Genomic DNA, 19,715 nt, shown 5'->3' with positions numbered 1-19,715 from the left:
ACTGCGGTGAACCCTCCAATGCTACATGTAAACACACAGGCAAGGGCAAATATTCATTTTATTTCCAGAGCAAGTGCGATGCCAATCACCAGTCGTCAAATTTCGTTTAAAGATATTCATAGACAAAATGTAATAGTACAGTTGACAATGCTTAAATGAGTGTAATATCTCTAAGATGTTAAATGTTCCCGTAAACTGTAAAAGACCAGCTTTACATCACCTGAATAGAAACAGTAAACGTGCTTTGTTTAGGAAACGTTTTGCTAAAGTCAACGGCATATCCAAAGTGATGGGCTGGTATTTGGCACCCGCTTTAATCATGTCAATGGAGTAAAAATGTTGATGTATTGTGTTTTTATCTTCTGTCTGATCTGCAAGTAGGTGCCGGTTGACTCCCATCAGCAGTGACCTGCTCACAGCGGCCAACAGGAAATGAAAAGCCAAAGCTGGGCTCCTCTCACCTGCCAAAGTGGAAAGTGCAGGTAAATTTGTCATCACCTTACAAAAATGATTGCTTGCATTTAAACATTCAATCCTGCTGAGTAGCTGTATGTGAATGTGCCATTTACTATTTTTTTGTTTTCCTCCCATAGAAAAGTGGCCTGGTGATTACAGCATCTGCATTTGGGGGCACACAAGATTGATGGAAGAGCCACACAAAGGAGTGGAGAAAGCAGTGTTGAGACATCTGTTGTGAGCTTGGAACAAAGTGCTACTTGGCAGCTAAGTGAAAGAAGAAAAATGTCCCTTACATGGCTGTTTATTAGTGAAGTTCTTCACTAGATGCTAACATCATGGTCTATTTTGTTAACATCTAGTGAAGAACTTTACTAATTAACATCCATGTAACGGACATTTTTCTTCTTCCACTTAGCTGGCAAGCAGCACTTTGGTCCAAGCTATTTTGTAAGCTGTGAAATCCTTCAACATGTAACAAAGCTCTTGAATAAACATGTGCTGAGAAGCATTTCTACTGTCAACTTGTGAGATGCAAATTATTCACACCAATGTTCATTTGTACTTGGCTGAGGTTTTTAACCCAAGGCTGTTCAAAACACTATCCAAAGGTTGAAATTCATCAAGTACCAACTCCTCCCTCATACTTCATGCAGAAAGGACATACTACTCATGTTAAAAATACAAGGAATACTACTTATTGTTTTTCCAGGTTTAATATGCCCTGGACACTGGGCGGGTGGGTATACTGTGGCACTCGTGCAGCTCACTTACATGACACCTGTCAGTCAAAACACTGGCCAAACATTTTCATACAAATAGCATTTAGTATTCTGGTGCTTGTCATTACATCCTTCTCTCCAGGTGTACATGATTACAACAAAGGCTCTAAACTATGCAGACTTCACAGCTATTAATGCTAACTCATGTTGAACTGGAGACCAGGGGGTAAATTTTTCTCAACAGGTCATGGGCATCCATGCTAGATGTGGTGACTACAATCATGATTAACAGACATAGTATTCAGTTTGCATCACAGCTTAGTCCAGCCCAAGGCACACTTGTAACTTTTTCACAGCAATGGCCATCATCTAGTTCTTCCACCATGCATCACATGAGGGGTGAATTGTGGCACTCCTGCAACAACAAACCATCTTGCTACACTGGATGAGGCCTTGGTCGCACCTGTCTTCAACTCCTAGCAGGTTGCAAACATTTGAGAATGATTATGTACTTTGGTGCTTGCAGGAAATGCACATTTGCATGGTCATTGCACTGCTGGTGTGGATTTCTTACCTTTGTCTTGTTCATCTTGTCCACTCCACTGTTGCCCTGAAACATACACAAAGGTATTTTTGTCCTGCTTGTCTCATGTGTCCAAGCCTACATCTGCAACAATTACTTATTTGTCTTCATGTTTTGCCACCCCTTTTGTTGTTTGCCTTGGGGGCCACATGGTTTTAGCTTAGCGTTTTGACAATTCTTACCCTTGTTCTTGGTGCCCGGCTACTGCCTACAGGTTGTCAAAAAGGGGGAGTCTACATTACACAGGAAAGATGATAAAGCCACCAACTACACACAACTGGGTGTGCTTTCTTCTTTTGGCCTTAAGTGTAAGACAAGTCATGTGCTGATTTATGGCCAAACTCTACATGACCGGCAAGTGTCGCCACTCGGCCTGCAGCTGATTACAAATTGCAGGACGTGTGTGCTCATTACCTGGTCACGTTCCTCATGGTCATTCCGCGGTGTGCACGAGACACACTTGGAGCCGCTGCAGTCCAGCTTGTGACTTTTTCGCAGCCATGGCCGGCCGTCATCAGGTTCTTCCACCATGCGTCGCATGAGGGTTGATTTGTGGCACTCCTGCAACACACAAAATGTCATCATGACAGGCGGCAACAAACCATCCAACATTTGCTGTAATACTCGCTTACCTGACACTCGCCATCTTGCTGCGCTGGATGAGGCCTTGTGCACGCCTGTCTTCTGTTTCTGGCAGATTGCAAGCATTTACATCAATTCGGGAATAATTTTATGGCAGCATATTAGGGCCATATATATGCTTGCAGGAAATACACAAGGCATTTGAGAATTCATACCCTTGTCCGTGGTTCTTGGTGCCTCCTCCCTTGCCGCTCCACTAATGCCCGGCAGCAGCCTGCAAGTTGTCAAAAGAGGAGGGCCTACATTACGCTGGACCGACGATAAATGGCGAAGCTCAGCGTGTCCCGACACCAGGAAGTGCTGAGTGTGGCCGCTCGGCCTGCAGCTATTTACGAATTGCAGAATGCACTTGGGTGTGTGCTCATTACCTGGTCACGTTGCTCCTGGTGATTCACAAACGGCAAACATTTGCTTGCGTGCTCGCCTGCCGGTCGCCATGTTGCCGCACCTGTGTCTGATTGAGCTGCTGGCAGGCCTAATCAGTCTGCTGTGCTCGCTGGCGCCACCCGGTGGCCTGCATTGATATTGGCAGGTTTTGACTGTTGCCTTCCCGCGTAGGTCGCAGGAGCCGAAGTAAACAATGCTTTTCTTAAAATGACGACTTCATTGCCATAACATTGTTTTCCTTCAACAGTAAGAATAAATGTACATTCGGATTTCTTCTCTAGGACTACCATTTTTTTCCTCTTGCAAGTATGACTTAATTTTTTTTATTTGTTATTCTCATAAAATTTACTTCTTCAATAAATATATGCAACTTTAGTCTTGATTTTTAATCTCATGCGATTTGAAACTTGCAAATATACTATTTTACTATTACCTCGTGACATTTCATGTTAGATTACGCTCTGATTTATTTTCATAGGATTACTATGTTGTATAATTATTTCAATATTGTTGCTAAAATAATGACCACTTTTACTGTCATGCAATCTTTAATTTATTCTCATAGGATTCCAATTATGACATATGTTTTGCAAACTTCTCCAATTTGTTATTCTCATGAAAATAATCTAACCTATAATTTACTGCCATGCAAATACACTTTTATTTGTCTCCCCCCCCCTTGTAAGACTACATTGTCAAAAAAACCTTCTAAGCAATCGGATTTTCTTTCCCCAAAATAAGGACCAAGTGACTGCAGATAAGACTATTCCCATAAAACATATTTATAATAGCCATCTGTTTCACTATTAACGTGTACATAAAAGTTGTCTTGCCATGTTGAAAAATATATCCCTTTTTTCTCAGATATTGATATTTCAACATCAATAATGTCAGCTCTCATCATAAAGCCAATCGACTCCGCCCAGCGACTACTATGCTAAGCAACCTAGCTAAATGCTACAACAAATCGCAACTTTGTTGGAATAGGCATTGAAACTGAAATATGTGAAATTTGACTTTAAAAAAAGAATCACACACAAAAAATTAACACCTTCGAACAAGCGGAAAGGGAAAACAAAAAGCATAGCATTAACTAAAAAAACACATTAAAATACATATAATAGGATTATCGCTTGTGTTTGTTTGTCACTGCGGATCAGGGGAAATTGCAGTTAAGACTAAGAGAGCTTAGAGGCGCGCCGTTATCGGCCAAACGACGGAACATTTGCATATTCGTTTCAAGCCTTTCAGTTCTTCATTTTTTATTGGTTGCTTAATAATCATGCGGGAAAACAAAAAATTGTGACATCTGGGTGGGGGGGGGGGGCGGGGCAAAACAGCTGGCAGTCAGGTGGAAGGATTGTGGGTTGAGACCTTAACTGTATGTGTCAACAATGAAACATAAAATCAGGTTTTGGTACCTTCTGCAACATCTTGTGGACTTCTCAGGTCACTACACTGGCGTGGATTTCTGACAAAGTCGGAGGTCATTTTCTACCTATGGAGAAAAAATTTGATGTTTAATGACTGAGGTGGCAGGGAGGAACTTTCCTTTTGAATACACATTTTAAGAATATTTAGCTTGCAATCGAATGTGAGGTGAAAATAAAATGGGGTGTGCGTTCCAAATTTCTAATAATGTCCTAAATTAGCATTGATGCTAACTTATGCCACCTATTGGCCATATTGCAGGCTGGCTGGCTATTGGCGAGAAGAATAAGTTTGATGGGGAAACTTTTGTTTGTTTGATGACAGCCATTGTTTTTGATTGATGCTAATTGTTGACATTTCAGCAACTTGTCACAGACAAAGGCAGCAAGTGGCACCGTCATACATCTTTTGTGTTTGGTTGAATGTGGATCTTTTTTTTTTTTTTTCATTTGAATCTTGTTTGTCTCGAATGTTGCTAAGGTGATTTAGGCTACTACAAAAGTTGACAAAATCGCATGTAAACTTGACAATTATAGGCTATTAAAATTAGGGCTGGCCAATCAATCACATTAACTTGATGAGCTCGTTTTGCTATTTAGCTTAGTCGTGACATCAAGGTGCATAGAAATACTATTTATTTATCATGAATTTCAGTGGTTATAAATACAAATTTATATTACCTGTAGTAATATTAATACATATTTAAATAACATATGCATTAATATATATATTTTTTTTATTAGGCACGTGTTGTGAATGTTATGTTCACGTTAAATTGGATTTAAAATTGGTTTACATTATTGTCGTCTGAACTTTTTCAACTACAATGATTTTTGGATAAATGACTACTTTTATGGTTGGGTTTCTTACATTGATTAAAATCTGCCCGATATATATTTGTAGCGTTTTGTGACTCACCGGTATGGACGGGATTTTCCCCCCCGGGTGCCCCTGCCAAGAAGTCTTGTTTCCAGATTGGGGGGGGGGGGGGCTGTGGCTGTAGACTTCCTCCTCCAGCATGGACTAGAACCTGACAAGGCAACATGCCGACCCACGTTGACCAAACGGACGTGGGAGCGGGCCGGCGCCATTTTGCTGGTTTGTGTCTCTGACTTGGGAAAGTGCGTGAGGATGAGCGTCCGCTTCTCGGGCGGCAGCTTGGCCTGCTGGTCGTGGTTGGGGAGCCTCTGGAGTCCCTGCGACGGCGTCTCCGGCTGCCAGAAGTTGATCTGGTTGAGGGACATCTTGGCCAGCTCCGCGATGGTCTGATGCTTTTTGGACGGCAGGCGGCTGAATTTGTAGTGCGCAAAGTTGTTGACACCCTCACGGCCGACCACAACGTGTGCACCAAAATTAAGTGGGGTGGGCTGGTGTCACGTGACTACCTGCTCGATGCCGGGCCTCTTGAAGGGCGGACTCTCCTGTGCTTCCAGGGTGGGCTTGCCCATCTGGAGGATGCATTTCCGCAGGAGCTGACAGACAAACACGCACAAAAATATTTTCGTTCAAATAAATACATAATTTACTCCTTCAAAATATTTGCAACTTTTTTTCTTGGGAAATGTGACTCCTCATAAAATACCTACAAATTCTAAGCAGGGGAAATAACTACAACATTGTCCGTTTATGACTTGCTCATATAACATATAATAAATCTTGGAAAATCTGCATTTTTCCCCTCAAATATAACAAAGATTACTCCGGGGGGACTAATTTTCTATGGGTAAAGTGTTGGGTAAACATTTGCCTATTGTTTTTCTTGAATAAATCCGACTTTTTTTAATAACATAACTCAGATTTCTAAGCAAAAAAAGAAAAAACATATATATATATATATATATACACATATACACACAGACACACACACACACACACACACACACACTGATGCTGTCTATTTGTAGGGGATAAGGAGTGGGCTGAAACTCTGCATCGAATTGAGGCCGATATAAATGAAATTAAACAAATGACAAATTTCTTTTTTCAAATACCACTGATGAACATCAAGCGTTTTTCCATGATAAACGGACTCTTACTTTGAAGAGCGAGAAGTAGACCTGCTTGGTGTCGGCGTCCTCCTCCTTGTCCACGCACGTGTACAGGTACTCCACGTCAAGCAGCCGGTTGACCTCGTCCTCGGGGACGCGCTCCTGATGGCTCACGTGATCCCCTGCCAAGCAAAGCAACAACCAAACGTGGTCACGTGACACATTGATGCGCGAGGTGAGGCTCTCGCACCCAAAGCGTGCGAGCAGCTGCGGCAGGGCTGGCGCAGGTTGCCGGCGGCGGGCTGCTGCTGCTCGCTGCGCGGAGGCGTGGCCGGCGGGTTCTGACTCTTCCAGCCGTTGCACTTGCACGCGCCCTCCACCTGCTGGCAAAAAAACACAAAACACGACACACTGATGAAATATACAAGCAGTTACAGTCGACCCCCGCATACTCACGCTTGGGCAGCGAAGGATACTCTTATTCACAGGTTTTAGTTGTCCTATATTTTTTGGGGACGCTTCATTCTTGGATTTTTATTCTCTAAATGCTCCCATTTTTTGTGGAAAACCTCTTGAGGGTTTATTAGCGTTTTTTGATAGAATTTTGGGGTAAAAACAAAAACATGCATTTCAATGGGCATCAACGACAGGATTACTTTTTTTTGTTCTTGAATAAATTACACTGCATTTTCAGGCATTCTTTTTCTTGGATAAACAATTCACTTCATTGGATAAACTCAGATTTGTCAGTTCTTCTGGAAAAATAAACATAAAATGAAAATTCTATTTCAATTGCAACGTTTTGGGATAAATACAAACTCTTCAAAAAATGCAGATAAATGCCCATGGATTTTTTAAAACTTTTTCTAGAATACAACAAATATTTCTTTTTTATTTAGTTTTCTCTCAAATAAAAACTACTTATAATCCTTACATTTATTTTTCTTTAATAATAAAATAATTAAAAAGTTGTCTGTAGGAAATAAACATTGCTCTTGTCACATTATTTTATTTAGTCCCCAAAAATTTTGCCCTAAATATTAAATACAATTTCATTTTATTGTCATGTTCCAACTTTTCCTCCTTTAATTTTTTTCTTTAATTAAATGCAACTTTTTCGTCATTGAAATTTTAGACAGTATAGAGAAATAAAAAAGTATTTCAAAGCCATGGGCAAAAAGATAGGGGACGTAAGCAACTTGATTTCAAGGGGAATCCATTCGCTTCAAGATGCAAGCCTGTGGACAAGTTGAAAGAAAGTTAAGAGTTGATTTTCACTGAAGTTGTTAATGTACAAAGGTGGCAACTTACCTTCTGCCAAACGGTGTTTTTCTCCAGATTCTGGAAAGGGAAGAAATACTTCGTGTTACTTAAGATCTTCCGTTTTCAAGTACCGTTGGCGTTTAATAACAAAGTTAACAAATTAGTACTTTGCTTACCGCGAGCATTTATTTCCAAAGATGTCAAATAAATGCGTTGGCGTCATTTTAGCACGCGATTGACGTTGATTGACCACGATCGAGCAAACATTTTAGCTAGCATGCTAGCAAGGTGTTTGCATGCTGAAAAGGTGAGCATCCATGGCTTGAAGGGCAATACTGTAATTACTTCTAATTAGTAGAATAACAGCTGCTAAATCACAAAGTCGTTCCGGGTCACGTCCACTTCCTTTGAACAGTCATTTTCTTCCGGCCGTCCATCATAGGGCAGTGACGTGACCACGTGACGTCGGTGAAAGAGGTCATATGCTTCTTCTTCTTCTTTTCTTTCGTTTTTCTCAATAAAGATGACCATGTATATTGTATAATAAGTCCTTTTTTTTACCCAGCCATGTAAGGTCTTTAATAAATAAATAAATTAATAATTACTTCTAATTAGTATCCACTTCCTTTTAACAGTCATTTCCTTCCGTCCGTCCATCATAGGGCAGTGACGTGACCACGTGACGTCGGTGAAAAAGGTCATATGCTTCTTCTTCTTCTTCTTTTTCTTTTCTTTCTTTTTTCTTAATAAAGATGACCATGTATATTGTATAATAAGTCGTTTTTTTTTTAACCGGCCATGTAAGGTGTTTAAAAAATAAATAAATTAATGACCATGTATAGTCAGGCATTTATTTAAAAAATACTATGTATATTAAGGCTTTCATTATTTTAAATAAATGACAATGTATAGAAAATGGCCGTGTATAGTAAGGTGTTTTTTTTTAACGATGTATAGTCAGTTAAAACAACCATTTATAGTAAAGCTTTTATTTAAAAAAAAATTTAAAGGACCATTTATAGTATTTTTTTTTTTACTTAAGAAAAAAACTACCATATATAGTAAGGCTTTTTTATTTTTAAACAGCCATGCGATTAGTACTTTTATTTTCCTGTTATCTCGCTCACTTGATGGTGATCATTTACTGAAAATACAGATGAGCAATTTTAAAATGATGCACTATGTATGCTATGAATGGCCGCTGGGGGCCCCAATTCCTTCCTGCTTGGGGCCCCAGGGAATGTTGCTACGCCACTGAATACAACCAAGTGATAACAACTCAAATTTGAGTATCAGCCAGCAGCATCAAGGTTTCTCAAAAATAAGATTGGAAATTAATAAATTCAGACTGTTGTGTACACTTTCTTTTAAAATCCGGGGCTTTTCAAAATAAGGTTGGAGACCCAAATTGGTGCCCGATCAGGTCAATTTTCTGCCACTTTGGAGGCTTTTCCTGAAACAAAGCTGCCCAGAAATTTCCTTAAGACACTTAAATATGACATTTATGAAGATCGTGGCCTTAATTGGGACAAAAGTATCAGTTACACTGTTTAATTCAGAGTTGCTCAAAATTTGTGTCGGGGGGGTGATAGGGCACATTTTTCAGTGATTTGGACATTTTTCAAGGAAGAAGGCTGCCTGGAAATTTGAAAACAACGCACAAGCAAACACTTGGCTCACTTCGAACGACTTCACATGAATTCAAGGAAGTGCTTTCTTTTATTTTGAAGGCCCAGCCTGGCACACGCCCACCCCCCCGCCACCTGCTTCCTGCCGCTCATAACGGAGCAGCAGGCGTACCGGCACCCCCCCTTTTTCCTCTCTGCTGACTCAGTGCCTTAGCAGCAGTCCTGCCCATCCCTGAGAACGTGCAGCAGCATCCTCCACCTCCGCCCAGCACCGCAGAAATGGCCAAGACCGCAATTGGTGAGCCTTTGGATATTTATTATCATCATCATTATGATTATTATGGCTATGAGCGTCGCATGTATGCGTGAGGATGCTGGCAAAGGGATGCGGCGACACCCAATGCACAAAAGGATGCTGAGGGGAGGTTGGGTGGGTGGGAACGGCTCTGCATGTTTTACGCATCCATAACCCAAATTGGAGTGTTTTTTCATGAATTCATATTTTAATTTAAGCGCGGCACCTTTTGTCTCCTCCTGAGTCGTTAGCCATGCGAGGCACGGGTCAGTTAGTGACCTACATTTTATTCATTCATCAACCAAATCAAGGTTATTGATTTTCTCATCTTTTTTTTTTTTTTTTTGCCCTTACATGGGGCGTTGCAGCAACGCCACCTGCCCAGTATTGCCTGAGTCACGGCCGCGCAGCATAATGCAGAGCCAGCGACCCCACCCAACATCGCCGGTCCCCCCCCCCCCCACCCTCCCTTTCCCCCGCACCCTCCACTCCCCACCCTCCTTAATCCTCCTCCGAGCCCAGCATCTTCGCCCTAATTGACAATTTACCCCTTTTATGTTGCTGTGTGCTTTCTATTTTGCGAAGAGTGGCGAAAATGCTCTCAAATCTGCCGGTAAAGTGGAATAAGGTACAAAATCAAACGCAATAGCATGCGTTTAAGGGTTGTAGTTAGCAATAGCAGCGCTGTGATTCATTTTAAAAGGCGCCGATGTCTGGACTGGTCTTGTTAGCGTTCTGCTTGAAGAGGCGCTTGATGGATGGTGGGTGCGAGCAGACAGACAGCAAAAAAGGGGGCGCCGGCGTCCCTGACTGTTTATATATTTATTTGCCACCGCCCTCCATTCTCCCTCTCATCTTGGCTGAGCGAGGAAGGCCGAGAATAGAATGTTTCCAGCTCCTGGTCATTATTTCACTCCAAGTTTTTAACACTGACTATAAAGCCGATACTTGCATTAAAAAGCCACGCGCACCCCTTTCAAAATTCCGACTCGAGACTAGAAAGTGATTTGTCTATTTTCCTATTAACTCATTCACTGCCATTGACGGCTATAAATGTCAAAAATTTATTTAAACTATTTCTATTAGTTTAACTTCCCCCCCCCCACACTTTTGTTAACAAGAGTATGAAAACCTAGACTTTATTTTTTTATATAATCTTTTATTTTATTTTTAAAGAAAAGATTATTGAAAATTAGGGGCGTCAGGCGATTAAAATGACTTCAATAGTTAACTCACGATTAATCACAAATTTTATATCTGTTCTAAATGTACAATCATTTTCTTCTAGGTTTTCATACTTATGTTAACAAGAGTGAAAAAAAAAGTTAAACTAATAGAAATAGTTCAAATGAATTTTTGACGTCTATAGCCGTCAATGGCAGTGAATGAGTTAAACACACGACCTTTGACATCCTAGCAGACTGTGGAATAGGAAGTGGTGCGACCATCTCCCCGATAAATCCAGACAGAATCCAGATTACCAAATGGTGCGTCCATCCCCTCCTTCAACGTCATGACAGATTGTAGATTCCAGATTGCAAAGTGGTGCGTTCACCTCCCGCCCTCTGAAATCCTGACAGATCCCATGGTGCGAAGTGGTGCGTACATCCCTGTAATAAACCACGCACGCTTTCAACATCATGACAGAATGTAGACTACAAATCGGCGCACCCCTTCCAACATATTGTAGACAAAAAAACGCCTCGCACCCCTTCCACCATTGCAACACACCATTACCAAGAAAGATGTGTTTATATCCCTAATAAACTGCGCACCCCCTCCAACATTGCTACACAATGTTGACAAGAATGTGGTGCGTCGATCACCCCAATAAGCAGCAACGGTTCGACAATGTATAAAATGTCTTTTACGTTATTGCATGACCCCAAACACTTCCTAGAGCAGCCATCAAGTTATATTCGAATCATCTCCATTACGACCGACTGGACTACAAAGTGGTGCGCCGTTTTCCTGTCCGGTATCCAATTAGGTGTGGCCATGCAGCCCCCCCCCCCCCTTTCCCTTCTGGTCCCTTTTGTCGCAGCCGTGCATTTGACAGCGAGGTGCACTAATCAATGGCGAGCACGCCCTTGAACGGCTCGCATGACTATTGCTCTTCAAAAGCATCATCATCATCATCATCATCATCATCATCTGATGAGGAGGAAGGAGGCTGACTTACGTTACTGCCGGTTAGCCCATTGACAGGAAATCCGGCACGTGTGTTCGTTGTCATCACAAGACAAAATCAATATAGGACTTTTGCCAAATGCAAATCTGAAAGTAAATATTTAAACGAGTCAAAGGTGTCTTTATTGAGGTTACATTTGATAGTATTTATTAAAACAAATTGTCTTTTTTATTCAAAACAACAAATTGACAGAAAACAAATGTACTTCCTGTATTGTGCTTTTATTCTGAAAGACAGACAGAGCCGCTTCCTGTTACTTTGCAAGCAATATGTGTAACTTTTCGCTAATAAATATGACATAAAACGCTCATGCTAACAAGGCACTTAGAGTACACTTATGCATCGCTACTTAGTCAGATATTTTGGCGACGCCTGATGACGGATGGACAACGATGAAGTTGAAGGATTGGGATTTTTTAACCATGTGTAAAAAAAATAAAAAATAATAATATTTGTATTTGAACGACACAAAATCTGGCAGACAGTTTCATCGTGAGAGGACGCACGAAAATTAATGTAGGACTGGGAATTGGCCATTTTGCTATTTGGGCTACTTCCAAGGGTACCTGAGCCAATACTCCCTCGTGAAGTTACCAGATGGCCACCAAAAATTGGAACCGAGCCCAAATGCCAAAATGGTGACTTTTCAGTGAGTGTCTTTAATGACTCACCGTGGAATGTGTAAATCTCATCCATACACGTTCTAACATTTGCCACAGCGCCACCTAGTTTGTGTTCAGATAGTTTAATTAGTTAATTGCATCGCGGGACCAGAGCAAACGTGGCTTTGCGCTGATGCAAGATTTGAAAAGGACGGAAATGCATCCATCAACCCATCGGGACTTTCTGCCTGAAGATATTGACGTGCTGTCTACTTCAGGTGATGGATTCAAACAGGAAGTGCAAAGCAGCCAATAACATCTCAGTCCTCATTTTTAACATGCCAAAAACTTGACTTTTATGACTGAATGTGTGCCAAGCAAATATCACATAACTAGTTTGTTAGTTAAACATCAAGTTCATGTTAGTTACACAACATTAACTCATTCACTGCCATTGACGGCTATAAACGTCAAAAATTAATTTGAACTATTTCTATTAGTTTAACATTTTTTTCCACTTTTGTTAACAAGAGTATAAAAACCTAGATTTTTTATTTTTTGTACATTTAAAACAGATATACAATTTGTGATTAATTGTGAGTTAACTAGGGAAGTCATGCGATTAATTACAATAACAAAATTTAATTGCCTGTCTCCCCACATTTTTCATAATCTTTTCTTTTTTTTAATTCATTAACTGCCATTGACGGCTATAAACGTCAAAAATTCATTTGAACTATTTCTATTAGTTTAACATTTTTTATCCGCTTTTGTTAACAAGAGTATAAAAACCTAGATTTTTTATTTTTTGTACATTTAAAACAGATATACAATTTGTGATTAATCGTGAGTTAACTAGTGAAGTCATGCGATTAATTACAATAACAAAATTTAATTGCCTGTCTCCCCAAATTTTTCATAATCTTTTCTTCTTTTTTTTAAATTCATTAACTGCCATTGACGGCTATAAACGTCAAAAATTCATTTGAACTATTTCTATTAGTTTAACATTTTTTATCCGCTTTTGTTAACAAGAGTATAAAAACCTAGATTTTTTATTTTTTGTACATTTAAAACAGATATACAATTTGTGATTAATCGTGAGTTAACTAGTGAAGTCATGCGATTAATTACAATAACAAAATTTAATTGCCTGTCTCCCCACATTTTTCATAATCTTTTCTTTTTTTTTTAAATTCATTAACTGCCATTGACGGCTATAAACGTCAAAAATTCATTTGAACTATTTCTATTAGTTTAACATTTTTTTCCGCTTTTGTTAACAAGAGTATAAAAACCTAGATTTTTTATTTTTTGTACATTTAAAACAGATGTAAGATTTGTGATTAATCGTGAGTTAACTAGTAAAGTCATGCGATTAATTACAATAAAAAAAATTAATTGCCTATCGCCCCTAATTTTGAATAATCTTTGTTTTCTTTTATGAATTTATGGCAGTGAATGAGTTCATATTGGGTAAACGTGACTGCTAAGTAAGAATACTGTTTCAAAAGAAAAGATTCAAGAGTTAGTCAGCGTTTCATATTTTTGGAGTGAACTGACCTTGACTGTATTTTTTGGGCACCATATGCTCATTTTAGCACTTTAGCCGTACCCCGGAGGAGGCCTTCATTCAAACCTCAAAATAAGATTTTGTCGCTTTTGTTCTCTGCTGGTGAGCACCTGCTTCCCTCTGAGGGATTAAAAAAAGAAGCCCAAACTCCCGGGGGACATTCCCCACCCAAAACCCACCCAAACCCTCAAGGTCTCCTAATGGAGCTACCTCAGGTGGAAGCAATTAGCAGACTTTTGCAGGCTTGTCACGCCGCCATTAAATACGAGCTGTAGATACCAACCGCTCACTGGAGCGGGTTGTTTGAGATAAGTGCTTCTAGAGATGACTGACAGCTTCCAGTGTACGGCGCCGAATGTGGGTGGGGCATCATCATCATCCTCGTTTTTTTCCCAAGGTTGACAACTGCGATTGCTTCCAGGCCATGTAAATGTCATTCCTTTGTTGCAATTGGAGAGAAGGTGTCGTAAGAAATACAGACGAGTTTGTAGCACCGGCAAAAAATTCCTGAAAATGATTTCCGTGCTTAACTCATTTACTGCCATTGACGGCTATAGACGTCCAAAATTCTTTTTAACAATTTTTATTAGTTAAAAAAAAAAATCCACTTTTGCTAACAAGAGTATGAAAACCTAGGAAAATAATTATTGTAAATTTAGAACGGATATAAAATTTGTGATTAATCGTTAGTTAACTAGCAAAGTCATGTGATTAATTACAACAACAAAATGTAATCGCCTGACGGGCCTAATTTAATAAGGGGCGTTTAATCATAATTAATCGCATGATAATTTTATATGTTATAAATTTACGATAAAAAAATTCTAGGTTTTCATAAAAAATGAAATGAAATGAAAATAATGTTAAACTAATAGAAATAGCTCACATGAATTTTTTACGTCTACAATCGTCAATGGCAGTGAATGAGTTAATTCGATCAAAAATTTGATAAAACCCAATCATGTAATTGTACTTTATTACATTTTCATGTATGTCTTTTTTTCCTCAAAACTGATCATTTTCAGTCCAAAGTTCTACACTTCACGTTTTGAGAATATACATTTATAGCAAAAATTGGAGTGTTAAAATTTTGGTGTTAAATGTTCCAGAGTTGCTTTAAATGCAGGTCAGTGTTGGAGTTGATTGATTTAGTGTTAAAACAACTCTGCAGTAAGCTCCGCCCACCTGACTTGAACTGCTCTGCCGCAAAGACTTCTGGGATATGATATAATGTAATAAGGGATTACTCCATGACATTATTGGATTTTATTACATGTTTGATCAAGTTAAGTGCCATTTTTAATTGACTTTCGGGAAATGATTACATTATACAGAGCCCCTTCATGTACAACTGGAAACGGTACGAAACACTATGGCACCTTCAACCAAAATCACTAACCTGTGCATTTTATATGATTTTGTGCCTCCTGTCGTGATGATATTTGGGGGGGGGGGGGGCGTCGCCATGGGGTGAATTCCCGAGGAGGAATCGGGTTCACTTTTTCCATACAGCAGGGGTGGACAACCACAGCCACGATTATTGCATTTAATCCGGCCCGCCATGCAACTGTAAAAACAAAAGAACTGTTATTAGAGCGCAGCAAAAACCTTCAAGCCACAACGATAACATGTCTTTTATTGTCGTTTTTCCACACGAGCTCGCATGACCCTCAAAGGAAAACCCACTATCTCCGCTTTATACACTCATTGACCACTTCATTAGGTACACCTACACCCCGTCATCATTACATTTTGGTCGGATCAACTCCAAAAAAGGCATCTTTAAATCAAAATGGTTAACAATCTTGCATGTCTTGGTTCTGTTCGGGGGGGGGGGGGGGGGGCATTTTATTTTTACTGCACTACTTTTAAGTTTTCAATGCAAAATGACACTTATCTTGAATGGATTCTCATTTTTAGAATACATTTTAATTAAAACAAATATTCACCCAAGATTTGAAAATGTACCAAGGGCTAACTGGACAAATATGAGAGTAGCTGACTTTTTATTTATGCAGCTTAATGAAGTCGTAAGTATGCATTCGCCCCCTGGTGGTTGGCTGACTAGTGCTTGATTAGAGCCCCTGTTTGAAATAAATAAATATCTCTGATGATCAGGTTATTTTAATTGTGGCAGCCCAAATCATGATCAGGCCTACAATTACATTAACTTTGCAACTCTAATGCAAACATTTCTAAACACTCCGCAGCAAAGCTCTCGTTTGTGCCTAATGAAGTGAAGTCGGCTGATCAAATAAAGCCTCAGACTACTACAAAGATAAAAAGACAAAAAAAAAAGCTTCATGATTATGCATAAGCTAATTCACAGTGTTGCTATTTGCAGAACAGCTGAGGGGCAAAATAATATTTTTTGTTGCATGAATAAATAATGTCATGAATTCAAAGAGTCCTCCCGGTGGAAGACGCCGGCAACATTAAAATGACAACAATAAAGACAAATGGCCACCAAAGCCGTTTTTTAAATTATTTTTTTTTTGATGTGTGACGACGAAAACCATCAAAGTGTTCCTCTGACGGGAAAAGTGGGTTAATGAAATTCCGTCTCATGTTTTTGTTTCGGCAGCTTACAAGGAGAAGATGAAGGAGATTTCCGTCTTCTCGCTCATCTGCTCCTGTCTGTACCCCGACATCCGCAAGAACACCCTGGAGGACTTTGAAGGTAACTTTTGTAGGCTTGCGCATCACTCACTGCCAAGGTTAGGTGAGTTAACAAAATAACGCTAACTAAAATTCCAAAAATATTTCTCGTTAACCTTTTCATTTTTATTTTATTTAATTTAAATATTTTTATTAGTTTTAGTAGTAGATTTATCTTTTTTCCCCGTTAACCTTTTCCTTTTATTTAAAAAAAATGTTTTTATTAGTTTTAGTGTTACATTTTTCCCATTAGCCTTTTCCTTTTTGTTTTATAAAAAAAAAACTTTTATTATTTTTATTTATTTTTACAGTTAACTTTTTCATTTTTTTGTAATATTTGTATTAGTTTTAGTATTAGATTTATTTATTTTTCCCGTTAACCGTTTAATTTTAATTTAATTTAATTTAAATATTTTTATTAGTTTTAGCATTAGATTTATTTATTTTTCCCATTAACCTTTTAATTTTTTTTTATTTTTTTTAATACTTTTATTATTCTTATTTATTTTTCCTGTTAACCTTTTCATTTTTTAAATATTTTTATTAGTTTTAGTATTAGATTTTTTTTTTTTTTTTACCGTTAACCTTTTCATTTTTTTAAAAAATATATTTTTATTAGCTTTAGTATTAGATTCATTTATTTATTTTTCTCATTAACCTTTTCATTTTTTAAATATTTTCATTAGTTTTAGTATTAGTTTTTATTTATTTAAATATATAGTTGAGTGTAAGATAAAAAAAAAAAAAAAACAGGTCACTAAGTATTGTATAATAAACTCCAAATCTCAAACAACTGTTGGACCAATCACGGCCCACCTGTTTTGTGAAGCTGAGCCGTGATTGGTCATTACCTGAGTCCTGAGCAACTGTGATGTCATTTTCAGTGGACAGCAAAACGCCCTTTAAAAGTATTTTGATATTTCATTAACTATAATAACCTTAGCAAATACACACATGTATACTCATGTACATGTGAGTCACTCCAGTGTCGTTTTCCAGACCTGGACATCAAGCCGATCAACAAACGTGCGTCGGGCCAGGCATTCGAGGTCCTCCTGAAGCCGACGTCGCCCGTGTCGGACGCCGCCCACAGCGTCACCACGCCCCCCAAAAGGGACATCTCCCTGGACGACATTCAGAAGAAGCTGGAGGCCGCCGAGGACCGCAGGAGAGTAAGCACCGCCCCATATTAGCTTTCATGACTTTTTGGGCATGGCTCGTACCTTAGCGCTGCTATTTGTGCCGGCCGTCAGTCCCAGGAGGCGCAGGTGTTGCGGGCGCTGGCGGAGAAGCGCGAGCACGAGCGCGACGTGCTTCTGAAGGCCATGGAGGAAAACAGCAACTTCAGCCGCATGGCCGAGGAGAAGCTGCAGCTGAAGATGGAGCAGATCCAGGAGAACCGCCAGGCCTACCTCGACGCGCTCATGGAACGCCTGCAACAGAGGGTGAGCGCGCACACACCTCCCCGCCAATCATAGCGGCTGCTAGTTTGAACATTTTCTATCCAGAAAAAAGAAAGAAAAAAAAGGGACGCAACGGTATAGTAAATATCACCGCCAGTTTAGTGTAGTATTTGGCCAGCAGACTGAGATGTGAAACACTGCCCTCTGCTGTCAACTTTGGCTAAGTACAATGTGCTATGTACGCTTTGGCCATTAGGGGCAGTGTGGTGGAGATACATTAAGATTAAAAGCGGCGAAAAAGAACACCTCTATTTAACTGAATTATTCAAACGTATTTTTTTTTTTACAGAATAGGAAAAAATATGTAACTAAAACTAAAATTTAAAAAAAATTTAAATATTTTTTGTGAACAAAGACAGAAATGCTTTTAAAAATTAAATTAAAAATTAACAAAAATTCTATTATTTTTAAAATGTTGTTTTTTGTCTTTTCCAATTAATTTACCTAAGTTTTGCTAGTCAAGTTTATTCATGAACAGCTAACTCAATTTGACAGTATGAGAGCTCCGATAATATTTTGCGACCGCAGTTTGACCCTTTAATGGATGAATCCACTTTGACGCAGGGAAAGCGAGGACGGGAAACCAAATCACTTCGGGTTGGACTGATATGTGCTGACTTGCATGTTTTTGTGTGTGTGTTTTTCCCAGGAGAGGCACGCTGAGGAGGTGCGCCGGAATAAGGAGTTGAGAGAAGAAGTGGTAGCATGAGGAGCTCCCCCTGCACTACCCCCCTCCCTTTTTCCTCCCCAGGGTCCGAGTGTCCACTAATCAAACGTCTGCCCTCCTCTCCTGGGTCCTAGTGTCCACCCAACCTGGATAAACCTGCACCTGAACCCCTCCTGTTCCTTCCTACTTTCCGTACAACCACACAGCATCCAAGACAGTGGCACGCACACATGGGAGGGTTTTGCGGGGGAGGGGGTGTCATCATTCATAACAAAAAACATAAATCAGCCACTCTTCTCAACAAAAAACAACAAACATGGAATCTGATTGCCAGAAAGCGATAGCGGTGGTGTAAATACTTTTTTTTTTCTTATATCCAGTACAAAAAGCTTTGATTGCAGCGTGACATTTTTCATTATTTTTATTTTTGTTGTTGCTTTGTGGCTTCGATGTTTTGGTGGTGTGTTTGCAAGCGCCCCCCACCCCCTTCCATCCCACTCATTAGCATTTAATGTTATGCTAACGCATAGCATCCCTACTCTCTTTCTTGGTCAGTCAGTCACACGCGTTTAGCATAGCACACAGCTAATTAGCATTTAGCAACGCTGCAGACAAAACCCCGGAATCCCGCTGCCCCGTCTTCGTATCCTACTTTTAGCAGGGAGGAGCCACGCTTGAGGTTGAACCCCATTGGTTGGTGCCGTGTCATGTGAGTTTCTTTCCATTTGCGTGTGCGTGTGTGACTCTCTTTCTGCATTACTGTACATCTTTGTCAAGCAAGCTGTGGTTAATAAAGATTTGGGGTTCAATGAGTTGTTCATGTATATTTATTGCACATTATATCATACAATTATGACAAAAAATTATCACATGTGCATTTTTCTTTTTCCTAAAGTTTATAATACACTGACTTCCTGCAGTACCATCTTTAGCCACACGATGGTGACAAAAGTCAAGTTTCCAACATGAGGCCTTAAAACTAGTGGTAATTATGTGACAAAAACAAAATCAAAATTGACATCAATTCGCAATTAAAGCACCACCGAGCTACAGCCAGACAACAACAGGCCAACAATATGTAATAAAATAAATACAAACGTAATGATTCTGCTCACTTTAACTGAGATTTTTGTTTAAAAGTGTGTTTTTCGTAATGTAATTTGGTT

The 19,715-nt window shown here is 39.5% G+C and overlaps 2 protein-coding genes and 1 long non-coding RNA gene across 11 annotated transcripts; 1 reads left to right on the top strand and 2 right to left on the bottom strand.

Moving 5' to 3' along the window:
• Nucleotides 1–40: 40 nt before the first annotated feature.
• On the bottom strand, nt 41–8,107 carry LOC144036915 (histone acetyltransferase KAT2B-like). 9 transcript variants are annotated; one of them, XM_077547893.1, is made up of 13 exons: nt 7,649–8,105; nt 7,521–7,550; nt 6,258–7,447; nt 5,607–5,693; nt 5,335–5,492; nt 5,140–5,251; nt 4,212–4,288; nt 2,772–2,917; nt 2,559–2,617; nt 2,394–2,451; nt 2,176–2,322; nt 1,753–1,788; nt 1,264–1,654 (listed from the first exon to the last, which is right to left on the bottom strand). In XM_077547893.1, the coding sequence occupies exons 3-6, from the start codon at nt 6,657–6,659 to the stop codon at nt 5,245–5,247; spliced, it is 654 nt and encodes a 217-aa protein (XP_077404019.1). In that variant the 5' UTR covers nt 6,660–7,447; nt 7,521–7,550; nt 7,649–8,105; the 3' UTR covers nt 1,264–1,654; nt 1,753–1,788; nt 2,176–2,322; nt 2,394–2,451; nt 2,559–2,617; nt 2,772–2,917; nt 4,212–4,288; nt 5,140–5,244. The 9 variants fall into 9 exon arrangements, with proteins under 9 accessions (XP_077404013.1, XP_077404019.1, XP_077404018.1 ...); XM_077547892.1 differs by having other exon boundaries at nt 5,140–5,492; nt 6,258–6,391; nt 6,460–6,592; nt 7,649–8,103; XM_077547891.1 differs by having other exon boundaries at nt 2,772–2,949; nt 5,335–5,511; nt 7,649–8,096.
• A 1,122-nt stretch (nt 8,108–9,229) lies between these two features.
• stmn2b (stathmin 2b) lies at nt 9,230–19,358 on the top strand. Its single transcript, XM_077547895.1, has 5 exons — nt 9,230–9,398; nt 16,346–16,441; nt 17,419–17,591; nt 17,673–17,864; nt 18,532–19,358. The coding sequence occupies exons 1-5, from the start codon at nt 9,380–9,382 to the stop codon at nt 18,589–18,591; spliced, it is 540 nt and encodes a 179-aa protein (XP_077404021.1). The 5' UTR covers nt 9,230–9,379; the 3' UTR covers nt 18,592–19,358.
• On the bottom strand, nt 9,923–17,622 carry LOC144036919 (uncharacterized). Its single transcript, XR_013288757.1, has 4 exons — nt 17,390–17,622; nt 15,161–15,328; nt 11,578–14,200; nt 9,923–11,005 (listed from the first exon to the last, which is right to left on the bottom strand). It is a non-coding gene; the product is annotated as an uncharacterized LOC144036919 (long non-coding RNA).
• Nucleotides 19,359–19,715: the final 357 nt, after the last annotated feature.

This window comes from Vanacampus margaritifer, chromosome 17 (genome assembly GCF_051991255.1).
Source record: "Vanacampus margaritifer isolate UIUO_Vmar chromosome 17, RoL_Vmar_1.0, whole genome shotgun sequence".
NCBI classification, from domain to species: domain Eukaryota; kingdom Metazoa; phylum Chordata; class Actinopteri; order Syngnathiformes; family Syngnathidae; genus Vanacampus; species Vanacampus margaritifer.
Note: the sequence above shows the minus strand (reverse complement) of the source record. Positions and strands in the feature narration are given on the sequence as shown.

Excerpts from the sequence above, each read along its gene's own strand:
- LOC144036915 (XM_077547888.1), bottom strand. The coding sequence starts at position 6,659 with ATGCGGGGGTCGACTGTAACTGCTTGTATATTTCATCAGTGTGTCGTG. Across the intron at positions 5,694-6,257 it reads TCTACTTCTCGCTCTTCAAA|CTCCTGCGGAAATGCATCCT; the intron begins GTAAGAGTCCGT and ends TTTGTCTGTCAG. Across the intron at positions 5,493-5,606 it reads AGAGGCCCGGCATCGAGCAG|CATCAGACCATCGCGGAGCT; the intron begins GTAGTCACGTGA and ends CCGTCCAAAAAG.
- stmn2b (XM_077547895.1), top strand. Across the intron at positions 16,442-17,418 it reads CACCCTGGAGGACTTTGAAG|ACCTGGACATCAAGCCGATC; the intron begins GTAACTTTTGTA and ends GTCGTTTTCCAG. Across the intron at positions 17,865-18,531 it reads TGGAACGCCTGCAACAGAGG|GAGAGGCACGCTGAGGAGGT; the intron begins GTGAGCGCGCAC and ends TGTTTTTCCCAG.